The sequence below is a fragment of the Toxorhynchites rutilus genome, chromosome 3 (genome assembly GCF_029784135.1).
Source record: "Toxorhynchites rutilus septentrionalis strain SRP chromosome 3, ASM2978413v1, whole genome shotgun sequence".
NCBI lineage: Eukaryota > Metazoa > Arthropoda > Insecta > Diptera > Culicidae > Toxorhynchites > Toxorhynchites rutilus.
This window is the reverse complement of record NC_073746.1, coordinates 248,768,017-248,780,779: the sequence shown is the minus strand read 5'-3', so window position 1 is coordinate 248,780,779 and position 12,763 is coordinate 248,768,017. Positions and strand designations below refer to the sequence as shown.

Sequence of the window (12,763 nt, the reverse complement as noted above, 5' to 3'; positions counted from 1 at the left end):
CTAACCAAGTCTCCGTAAGCACAACGATAACGTAGCATTGATCCGATACAGCTAGTCGAAAATCGTCGACATTGCTGTTAATATACGACGATTTCCTGGTGGTGGTTGAACGAGAGAACGTTGGAATGCGAAGTAGTAGGCGCAGATGTCGAGATCTCGGTGATGGAACTGAAATTCAAGGCGGTATCAGGCGACGAAAAGACTGAAGTGTGACGGTACTTGCTTGCTGCAGCAGACTGGAAAACCACCGGTCTACTTCTGCCATTCTGTTGCTTGTTGAATCCTCCACTCTTGCCTCTTGCCAGAAGTGCCGCATCTGACGTTGGTGCCTGCAGCTCCTGCAGTAGCTTTGTCTTGATCGCATCTCCTGTTACTGGGTTTCCAGAGTTTTCCAGAGCCATAACCATTGGTCTGTACTCGTCAGGAAGACCACACCACAGCAACACACCAATCCATTCATCTGAAATTTTGAATCCAATCCCGTTGAGTTGGTGAGCCGTCGGAATTACTTCGTTGACTTATTCAGACATCGACGCACAGCATCCCAGGTCTGTCTTCACTAGTTTCCGCGGAAGTCCTACTCGCCTAGTGAATCCGGAGTCTTCAAACGCTTTCTCCAGATTGACCCAGACTTGCTTTGCAGTCGTCGCTTACTCTACATAAACGTAGTTCGTTGGTTCCAGCTCTCGCTTTTCGATTCTTGATAGGGTTAACAGCTTTGAAAGTTCCAACACGTTCCTCTCGGGCTTGACGACCTCCCAGGGGTCTTCAAGTTCGAGGTGAGGCAAGGAAGTTCATGTCGTCAAATTCTCCCGTCCGTACAATCTCTTGATTCCGGGTAGGCTTGAAAAACCGTGGGATACCGAATCTCAAACTTTCAGTTCTGGAATTTGACGTAACTATTCGAATCTTCAAGGCTACAAAAAACAGCGATGAATAAGCCCAAAACCTATCGTAATGTGACTGTTGAGGCCTGTAGTGTACCTTAAAAATAATAATGTTCGGTAAAATGGGTAAATCTTTTCGTTATACGGACGATCGATGAAATAGACTTTTGAAATTAAAAAGAATAAACGTGAGGCAGAATATTCTGTGATCCCAAAGTTAGCACACGTAGTTCTTATTATTTCCAAGTCTTAATAAGAATAGTGGCTACGTGTCCCAAGTGGAAACATAAAAAAGCCGAGGCGATACATTCGTGATCACGTTCACAGTACATATTGAGCCATAACTTTCGCGCAAGGGCAGTATGTGATGGTCACCAAAAATATCGACTGTTTACCAGACTTATGTTTACAAGGTTTATGAGCAACATAGCATGCGCTGCCATAACTACTTTCCACATCGTGGCGTCAATATTTGTGTTTATATTTACTTGTCTACCACTTCCATGTGAAAGTGATATTTTCAGTAAGTTTTTTATGAATTCAAAACATACATTTTATGGGAGCTTCCGCTGATTATGACTATTATGTGTGATATTTATGAAATCACGTCGAAAAAGACGAATAATGATATTCTGGTGCCAATGGAAGAATCAGAAATTTATATTAGAATCCACAGAAAATATTCAGAAACAATGTGGGAAAGTGTATGCTGGTCTTCGTACATTGTATGCTACTACATCTTTCCTCAGTGCGGATATGAAACTCAAGCTTTTCAAAAGTCTTGTATTACCTCATTTCATCGCTTGTGATTTCCTGCTTTCCGAATCATCAATGTACGCTCAATCGAGATTACAAATAGCATTGAATGCATGTGTACGATATGTATTCAACTTGAATAGATTTTCCAGGGTTTCTCATTTACAGTATCGTCTGCTTAATTGCCCATTTATAAAGTTTGCGCCTATGAGATGTTGCTTATTCTTATTTGATCTTGCGAGAACAAGCCATCCTGGCTATTTACACGAAAAATTAAATATTTTGAGAACCGCGCGCGCAAGGAAATATGTTATCCTTCGACACTCCACTTCCAAATACGGCAATTCATTCTTCGTGAGAGGTGTTTCACATTGGAACTCATTACCCAATAATCTTACTCTAATGAATTCGAAATTTGCATTTAAGAAGAAATGTTTAGAGCACTTTAACCGTTAAATTAGTAGAATTAGTCAAATTGAAATCATAAAAGTTATATTAGTGACGCACTGTTCTGTATACAAATCATTGTAGCATTTAAATGAGACCGAAGTCTCAAGTTACATAATACAAATTAAATAAATAAAATCAAATATTTACTAAGCGCGTGTAGAAACTTAAAGCGTATTTTCTCAGATAATGGTATTTTTCCCATGGTGACAAGACAATGGCAGTGCGCTACAGTAGTCTTTATAACAAAATGATTCCCAATCAGGACTTTCTTTCGTAATCATCTTAACAACATTTTTCTGATTCGTTCAGCTTTACTTTGATGTAGTAGTAGTCAATATTAGATATTGCTGCAATCAAGTCACGTTTGAGAGATAACAAAAATAGAATTGACAGTAACAAAAATAATTTTGATTTGTATCATCACCTGATCTGTATAGTAACGACATAACAAAAAGAAATAAACATTGAATAACAATTCGGTTTAAATTACATCTCCATGTGAAATATACCGCTTCTTTTCCTCCCGATTCGTGATTCGTAAAATTATTCACAGTTCGTGTTACTGTATGTATATACCACATAAAGTTTTTTTTTTTTTAAAGTAACAATGTTGCACGGGAATAACAATTGCCTTATCGCACATATAATATTGTTAAAAAAAAAATTAATATCAAATTAGACAATCAATCATGACTACGCCAGCGGAATTTTTTTTTAAATGCATCACACCAAATATCATTATCTAAATTTCGCATTACTTTCGTAATTTTTACTTTCAACAGACGAATGTTACTGTTCTTCCGTGCTGGAATGCATTCTGTCCGGTTCGAAAGACTATTGATCGGACTAACTATATATTTGTTAATTGATTTACCTACACACAAGCGCCTATCTTAATAAAGCTGAATTTACTAAAAAGTTTAACAAAAATGATACATTAGCGAATTTGTTGGTAATAGTTTGAGCCAGCTTACATTTCCATTTTACTTGTTGGTTCTCATGAATCGATCCGTGCTTCATTTCTCACAAGTGGTGTAAAATATTGACTGGTATTTGATGCAGGCAAATAGCATTAATTTTATAGGGAAAAATATTTTCCAAAGCTTATTATCCTTATCCGACTATATAATACATAAAAAGTAGAAGCGCCGAAATGAAGGATGTGTAGCCCCGAGTTAATTGCCGAGAAACATCCTTCCGTCGTACTCAGTCCAACTTGAGTTCGATGTTAACAAAAGTCAACGGTAGTGTCAACAGCTTCCCTGCAATACACACACATAGAGAAATATAAATGTACGTTCTCGGAAATATTAGCTTTCCCAGAGCACTAAGGGAAGCATTCTACACATATGTACATACTTCAAAATCAATTCAATTTAAATAAACGAAAACAAATAATCACCAATTCATATTTTCCAGACGCCGTAGCGGCGGAACATTTAAATGTTTCAAAAAAAAACCAGAATGTAACCGGTTGATAAACTTCAAACAGTAAACAGTTTCTCATTTGATGCAAATATGAAAATACAATAACAGACAAAAAAAACTGCACAATATGATCACGAATTGGTGAACAAGGTTTCGAGAAAAAATGAATCATACCTATCGGAACATTACGCAAATCTCGCATAGCGTTAGCCAGTGCAGGGGCCATTTTCTACATAAGTGTACACATCTTTTTGAGTTCGTTTTCGCTGTCTTCGAATTCAGCCAAGTGTTCAGTCGGAATTTGCTTTCCTTCCACGTTTGGCAGATATGGATCATAGTTAAGATCACGCCTCTCGTAGAACAACAGGTACGCCGTACTGGGATCGATCTTTGGTCGCGTTGGAATTTCCCGACAGGAACTGTCATTATAGCAATACCACGAGCCATTCGGATTGGCCGCATACGAGATGTAATGACCACCATTGAGCATTCCTGAGTGACACTATTAAAGTTAAAAAAATAGAGTAAAATTCAGAATTCTGTAAAGATTTAGCGAATGTTTGTCTTACCACCGCAGCGTAGAGTTGGTACTTCAGATCAAAAGAATCTTGCTCGGGTTTAAGGTGGTGATTATGAAAATCGGTAAAATGTCCATCGATCACAGGTGTTTTCGTTAAACTCGACGAAACTAGGCGTTTTCGTTGGCCCTTCGATATTGCACTTGTACGACTTTTCGATTTCACAGGACTTTCTTCATGTGCAGATCCGTCTTGTCTTACACAAATCACTGGATGTGTCCCAACAACAGCTGGCGTAATACTATTGAACTCGCTCGTTTTACTCTCATTTATTCGTTCTTGTTCAGCTGAACTGTCCCGTCTACTCTCATCGATCGGATTAGGATTGTCCTGCACAATTGTACCTATAATCGAGGAAATCGAAACCTCATCACTTCCCTCATCGATCATAGACATTTCCCGATCGAACTCAACAATTTCATCGTGACAATCGTGATTGTTATAACCGTCACTGGCTCGATGAACTCCGCCGCCTTCTAGCAGCTCTTTGTATCGAAGGATTGTTTCCTGTGGAACTGAAGCTAGGTACGAGGTGGGATCGAAGTTTTCGTACGGGAAATTGACCACCTTCTGTGATTTGACCCACTTATTGTTAACATAGTTAAACCGCTTCAAATGAACGATCTGTTGAATTAAAAATAATGTTAATACGAATTCCCAAGGGCTATAATGAAATAATTTCCTGAACCATGCATTGTTCATGAACCATTTTATTGAGAAACTATTACCCCGAATACTAGATTGCTTCTTCGCTACTAGTTTTATGCAATGTCCTGGAAAAAAAAGGTACGATTGAATGATTGAATTTGAGACGAACGGATTCAGGAATGCAAAAGATGATGTCGATCAAATTGTGAAGTCGTGTTTCAAACCGGTCGGATTCTGGGATATGGATGGACTGTTCGATATTGTTATCACAAACATGGTTTATGCGTGAATCTGAAACTTTTATCACCTTGCAAGTCGGATGTAGTATACTTTTCTAAAGATTGCACCAACGTCGCGATCACAAGCGTATGCGGAAGTCCAATATATCAGCGAAGAAATACTGACAATAGCAGACAATTATTCACAGAAAAATCCATAACGCAGACATCGATGGGCAGTCCCGTATTCACATCAGCTGAGCAAAACATTCAATGTTCACATTAATGTTGAGTTCTGCAATTCGATGTAAAACAAATGCATTTGCAAGTCCGTGAATTAAGGAAGCAATATGGTTGTATTATAAATTCAAAATACCGTTGTGAATACTCTATTGAATAAAAAAAATAATGCGCTACCAAATAGGCCGGTACATCAGCTCCATTGAAGTTGTCTGACGTATCGTTGGTTCCATTTCATGACCAGTAATAAATTTTGCCGTCCATCTTGGAAACGGCAAGCGCGTATTTTCCACCAACGAGACAACGATTGAACTAAATTGATATTGATTTTCTTCACATCACGACATAAATTACGACATAAATATTATGTCGTTGGTTATGAAGTTGGTTACTTTTTTCACTTTACATTTAACTTTTAAGAGTCATGTCAGTTACGTTAAGGTGAAGGTGGAAGCTAGCCACAAATGGCTGCCACAATGACGCTCATTTCATTCACCTCCCTCCCTCACCCCTCGCCCGAAAATCAATAATTTTGCGAAACAGTGTGAAAAAAAATGATCGTTTTCGCACATTTCCCATCAAATAATATCAACCAAACTCTAATCGATTACTCACAAGATATTAAATTTTCATCTGCTGTCGCACTGTATAGTGGAAAACGTCGGAAAACTCGAGCAAGTGCTCTGAATGTTAAATTTTCATTTTTCAATCTTCGGCAACGGTTTTGTTTGTATTGGTGAAAGCATCGTTATTTTTTCGACACTGATGCCAGACAGCATCATCGAAACAGATATAAAAACCACTCAATAAAATGTTATTCCTGAGTCATATCGTTTCATGTCATGAAAATCAATAGAATAAAATTGTGTTGATATCAATACAATTATTATTTTTACGTTTAATGGGTCTATAATGTAAGTTTTAGCAAGTTTTAGCATTGGGTAAGAAAATTGTATTGCAGAGCTCGGAACACTGCCACGGCTGCCTATGCTTTCAAAAATAGTAAACGGAAAAGTATTACATTCAATCAAAATGCCTCGGCCAACGAAGCGAAGGGTTAAGGCTCTCCAACGTGAATATGTTCACAACAATACGATCAACGAAGGAAAATATTAAGGAATTATCAACATCGAGTTACTGTGCGGAAAAACTTGTTAATACCAAAAGAGCCCCAATTCGCATGTGTTATAAATTTGCTCATGTTACGCTCGCGTATAATCAGAATTTTATTTCATATGCAAATGCACCTTCTATATGTATATATTTATATTTGCAATTGTTCATCGGAACATATCGTTCATACATTTTACTTTAGTATTGAATTGTTATTTTTTTCAAATGTATTCAAAGACTCGTGTCAATGAAGCGCCACACAGTCTGATAAGTGAATTAATCTAATTGCTCTTCTCTCACAAAACACTATTACCCCATTTTTACACGTGGGTTTACCTATACTACTACAATGACTAGCTTCCACCTTCACCTTAATGAAATACAGGATGGCGCGTAAGTCACGCAACGCTCTCTGAAGGAAAAAAATAACGATCGCGCTGCAACTATCGAGCGTGTTGGTTCCTAAGCGGTTCAATTGTCGACTTTGTTTCATTTTTATTCGAGAATAAAGATTTTGTATCGTGAGACATTTTTTATACGAATTTTTTTTTGTGCAAATCGGTTGCGTGATTTATGCGCCACCCTGTATATTGAGCTTGAGCTTGAGCTTGGGTAGACTGTAAAATTCATAGTCGCTCTCCGTGATTGACCTGAATCAGCGAAATTGTACAAGGAACGCACAGAATGACGCTTGGGACTAGCAAATCATTCTCGTTGTGCAATTTTCAGTGATTCGAGCTTTAAAGGCCAATAACGACGCCGGCCACGTCCTTACAGTCACCAGGGGAAGGGAAGGAATGTTAGTATGATATTCACCGCCCGAAGGCCAGAAGGGTCGCCTCTATAGCGTGGTTCCCTAGCGATTACCATGGATGGGATAGGTGTTAGTGGGAAGAAGGTAGAATCAGGATTCACTGAGGTAAGTGATGTGATTATATCGCGAATGCGAAGGATATCCCTAAGTAAAGCACGAAAACAAGGAAATAATCTGCTATGCTTCGCTGCGATTTGTAATAACGTGTATGATAGTGACTCATCTCGCATATCATTCTTTCCATCTATCGTAATTCAGATTCGCAACGATCGAAATTATACATTGGGGGACATGAGCACTCCTATAAATCTCAGTATTTGAATAATTATGACGATTTGTTATCTGACTCATCATGCGAGGTGATCTTCTTCTTCTTGTATGGCGTTAACGTTCCCTGTGGAACTTTTGCCGTCTCAACATATGCATTAACTAGCGTCATTCATTAATACTTAGTTGAGATTTCTTAAGCCAAATAACACGCCTTGAATGTATTTTGAGGGGCAAGCTCTAGAATACGCGTGACCACAGTGCAAGTCTGAGGAAATTTCTTTGACGAAAAATCCTCCGGCCAGAACGGGAATCGAACCCGCACACCCGGCATGATAATGTGAGACGCTAACCACTCGGCCACGGGTGCACGCGAGGTGATCTTAAGAATGTTATATTTGTAGTACAACGAAAAGTACATTTGGGTATCCTCAAAAGGCGACCGAAAGAACTCCTACAATTTAATTCCTATTTTATTTCTATATCATAATGTTTCAATTCAATTAACCGTAGCTATATTATCTGACCAAATTGCGTCAAGGATCTTTCAAATCTATTGCTTTGAAGAGCGGAAAATATGTCTGAGAAGCCAACCTAGAAAATATGAATATCCTGATAGCGCAAATATACGAATACACCGACTCATTGCTCGTATGAGTCTTCATAAGTATCATTATGTTTCTTATACTGCAGCAACAGAAAATATCTTATGAAAACCTGGTTGCCATTGAACTTCTATAAAACAATTTCAGGAATACGAATCTAAACTTTTGATATGACCTACGCGTAAAAATCTTCAAAAAACAAACACATATGCAACCAAAGTTAAATTTTCTTCGCCACATGTGTAATGATAGGAACTAGAGATGGGCAAACCGTTCACGAACGGTACGAACGAACTAGTTCGCCGAAAAGAGTGAACGAACGGTCGTTCTTTTTCAAAGAACGGTAGTTCTCCCCACGAACTGATTGCGAGCGAACGGTTTGTGAACGAATTGAATCCGAAAAAACGGTTTGCGAGTGAACTGTTTGAGAGAGAACTGCTTGTGAACGGACTGGTTCAGAACGAACTGTTTGCGAGTGTATGGGAAAGAACTAATTGAGAGTGAACTGTTTGGGAAAGTACTGTTTGAGGTTGAAATGTTTGCGGGCGAACTGTTTGCGAACGAACTAGTGCAGCTGAACTGATTTACGCTGGACGAAATGGACAAATATAACGAGAACGTTTGTAAGGGAAATAAATCGATGTTGTCACGATGAGCAAAATGCATTTAATGCAACAAAATATGTTAATGTATACTCAATTTTGTGTTAAAAATTAAATTAGATTTTCGTGGTTTTAAAAGCAAAACTATATATTTTCAATTACATGTATTCTTTCAATTCCGCGTAACATTCATATATTTCCTGATTATCAGAAAAAAAAATCTGGGTGAAGCTGGGGCGATTCTTGAATTAGGTAAACATAAAATCTTATAGTGAGGGCAAAGTTTTTTCGTTGCTTTCAATTCATTGTTTGGCCTATTGCGTATATGTGTTATCGTGATTGTATGATTGATTGTTAGTGAAAATCGCTGCTGATTTTTTCCCCTGAATGAACATTATGAAATATGATCTTACATGGAACCTGTGTGTTGTCCAAAAAGAGAATATGAAAAATTGCACATATTTTGTGCACATCAAATTATTACATAAACTTTTGTCGACCGACAAACATATTTTCACATACAGTTTGCAACATTTAAAGAAGAAGCAGCCTATCTTTCCCCACTAAATTTCAAAAATATAAATTCCATACGTACACTATCCAATCCAACGATGTTAATTAATAGCTGACTATTGATGTTGAGTTACAGCTAACATTCTATGTTGTTCTTAATACCGTTGAACGAAAGAGCGAAAGAACGGTTAAAAAGAACTGATTCACTTAGATGAACGGTTAATGAGTGAACCGTTCATCAAAGTGAACTGTTTTGCCCATCTCTAATAGGAACGCAGCAGCGGTTAAAATTAAAATTTTAGCTCTCGTTCTCTTGCTTCGCACACAGAGTCACCCTACAATGCACACTTGCGATATGAATGGTAATGGTAATGAATTAGAGAGACTTTAAACTCTGAGAGTTAATTCGTCTCTTCGATATGAATAACAAAATAAATCAAATATATACTTCTTCTCAAAACCACTGCACACATATATAACGTTACAGTGTGATAAAGTCACAACGCAAATATCATATGTATGCGAAGCCCTCCTGGCAATCACTCATAGTTACGCACTCTGTGAACCAATCTCACACATACACCCTTGATTAGTGTATTCACTGTATTTGATTGTGGAGCGCGAGGCAAGAATCATGTCGCGACACATATTAGAGCGTACGAAAAGCACAAACATAACACCATCGGTTGAAAAAAACTAACTGACAAAAAATTACTTCATCGGATGAAAATTTATTTTTCCCTTAATTCACTAAAGGAATTTGGACTAATTTCACCTAATTAGTGCAAAAGGCACACTTTTCTACGGAATCCATAACTGCTCACTACTTAAACGATATCAAACACAATCCATCCAATCAATCGATCCCCTCTTCATGCGCCACCCTTTATATTGAATCAAAAAACATTATATACACTTCCGTTCAAATTTTTTCATTTGTTCTGTTTTGTTGTTTTATTGACATTCGATTAATTTCCTAGATCGTCAAAACATTCAAACAAGCTTACAATACATTATATATGTTTCATTTAATACCCAAAATATTCACTAGAAATAATGTATATGGCAGAACAACGTTTGCCGTTTCAGCTAGTTGTATAAATAGAAAATAGTCAGAAATTCGTCTGGGAAGCAGTCACATTTTATTAAACATCCGAAAACAACGAGTATATTCTTATTTTCTTATTCTGTAACTGTCAGTCCCAGTCAGTCAGCGCTTTCCTACCAAAAATCTCAACATCGGCCCCTATGGACCGACGCAGGGCTCAACGTGTTAAAGTAAGCGTGAATCTGTTTTCAATTATCTTCTCCATCATGCCGTCGTTGAGTGAAACATGAGGAAGCATCAGGTAGAAGAGTTCTACACACTTTGTGATTTTGTAACATGCGTCGAGCAGGCTAACCCGATTGTAATAGTTATGGACAGCGCGAATTTTTCCAATTAAAAAAGCAATTGAAACCATCCATGTTAAATAAGATAATGCCGTCCGAAATTATCCGATGTAAAAAAGATACAGATTACGCGAGGATGTTCTGAGTTTAGTTACAAGATGCGTTTCGATTGGGAAATAAACGGGGTCTTTCAGATTAAACGCTCACGCAAAAAAATCGAATAACTCCTTATATTTTTTTTCTTGCTCCGTCGATGGTAAAACTGCGTTGCCCACTTCGGGACGATAACATTCGGCTACTCATTCAATCTGATCGAATGGTTTCTAGTGTCAAGATGTACAATTTACAAGAACGTGTATTTTTAGCGAAATCGTATTACTCGAACAACCGAAGCCTCAATGAAACTTTGTCCTCTTATGGTAAGAATTTCAACATTTCTCGTCGCCGATTACTTCCTCTGGGGATACGTGAAGGACTGTTGCTATGATAATAAGCCACAAAATTTGGAGGAACTTAAAGAAGAAATAACTCGGATTTCCAACAGCATCGAAGTTGTAGTGTTAGAGTTGTACATGAAGAATTTTGTTCTCCGTTTAAAACGTGTTATTGAAAAAAGGGGTGGTCACATCGAAAATGTCCTGAAATAAGCTTTATCGTTTTTTGAAGAATAAAAATCTGTTCACTTTTGTAGAAGTTATTCAAATTTGTTGCAACTGTTCACCATATCCATATTCATTTACCCTTTAATAAACACTCAACTTTAATTCACCCGAAAAAGTAATTGAGCAGGCGAGGAAAGTAAACATCGTCAAGAAGTTTTGTCCCTTGATGCCAATCTTTATGTGCAATATGTGGGACAGCGATGCACTTCAATCTAGGATAAATTATCTTCAATCTAGGATAAATTATCTAGGAAGCTGAGCTTGATTTCATGAATTTTATCATAGCATCCCAAAAATCACATCGCATCACAATCAAATCACGTCACATCATAGGGGAAATAGCGCTTACGCCACTCCGTTTTCAAGCTTTTACGGGGTTATTTTTTCATATTTCTGTAAAATATAGCAGTTTTTAGGAAGTAATTGGTATTCTTCATCGATCTATAACAAAAAAAAAGTAAAAATTTCAATTTTGGCGCTTACGTCACTTTGCGAAATTACGGCAGATTAGTTGTAGTCTCGTAGTGTCGTGTACGAGGCAGTTTTTTGACTGTCAGTGCACATTGGAACTACCGTAAAAAGTGCTGAATTTAGTCAACGGTTTTTAAACCACTTGACTTTTTTGCCCATTGCACAACCGCGTTTACCTAATTAGCAATTTATGACCTGCTCGCTGATTTTTTCTGCCAAATTAGACAAGCGAGATTCACAAGTATCGTCGGCATAGAGGAGAATCATAACTCCATTATGTACAACCCGAAAGACAAGTGGCATAGTTTTCTAGTAGATTTCCCATTTGTTCCCGTATACAATTATATTACGTATATACGTATATTTGGACAATTACAATATTCGAGGTAATAGCATCTGAATGAATCGAACTAGCGCATAATTCTTACCAGTATTGGAGGCAATTTCCAGATTTGCAGTTTCTTGGTAGCCGGCTTTTTCTGCTTACAATGCGAACAGTAGTACCATTGCTCTAGTTTTTCCTCTGAGGTGAACGCCCGTAAGCAATGATCCAGGTCTACTGGTTCGATCTGTTGTTTCCGGCAGATCGCAACAGACTCATGCTCCGTCCACAGCTGTTGTGCAACATATTTGTTTTTATATCTATAGCTGGTTGATGGTTACCCATAATCAACTTACCCGCTCCCGTGTACTTTGATACCGCAAATGCAGTGCTGTTGGATCCCAATCAATGGCAATTTGAATGTTATTGGTGCTTATAGATCGTGACGATGGCGTTGGAGATGACTGTGGGCCATCAATTGAGGATGTTGTGGAGCTTCCATATGTTTTACGGCGGAATGTTGGTGTTTGTTCCCTAGACGATAAGTTCGGGGTGGAACTATTACCTATAAAAAAAAATCTGTTAAATTTTTGCTTCTACCAGCATTAATGAAACGAATTACTTGATGAAAGTCTAGAATAGATCAAACCTTGGAATAGAAGCTCATCGTTGCATCGGATTTCACAGCCACGACAAAACCGCGACCAAGGACAAAGTGCACAAACCCTTCCTCCACTGGCCACGGCACGCAAGGTGAATGGAAAGTCATACCCTAAGCTATCATCACTGCAAAACAA

General features: G+C 37.9%; 1 protein-coding gene across 9 annotated transcripts in view; it reads right to left on the bottom strand.

The window, feature by feature from the left end:
- Nucleotides 1-2,384: 2,384 nt before the first annotated feature.
- Nucleotides 2,385-12,763, bottom strand: part of LOC129778108 (ubiquitin carboxyl-terminal hydrolase 32) — a 40,415-nt gene continuing 30,036 nt past the window's right edge. For 7 of the 9 annotated variants that reach the window (XM_055784786.1, XM_055784784.1, XM_055784791.1 and 4 more), the window contains exons 8-13: nt 12,589-12,752; nt 12,323-12,531; nt 12,073-12,258; nt 4,091-4,723; nt 3,696-4,023; nt 2,385-3,355 (exon numbers count right to left, since the gene is read on the bottom strand). In XM_055784786.1, the coding sequence (XP_055640761.1) occupies nt 3,751-4,023; nt 4,091-4,723; nt 12,073-12,258; nt 12,323-12,531; nt 12,589-12,752 (1,465 nt within the window). In that variant the 3' untranslated portion in view covers nt 2,385-3,355; nt 3,696-3,750. The remainder of the gene's footprint in view (nt 3,356-3,695; nt 4,024-4,090; nt 4,724-12,072; nt 12,259-12,322; nt 12,532-12,588; nt 12,753-12,763) is intronic. The other 2 variants (XM_055784788.1, XM_055784790.1) reach the window with 2 other exon arrangements.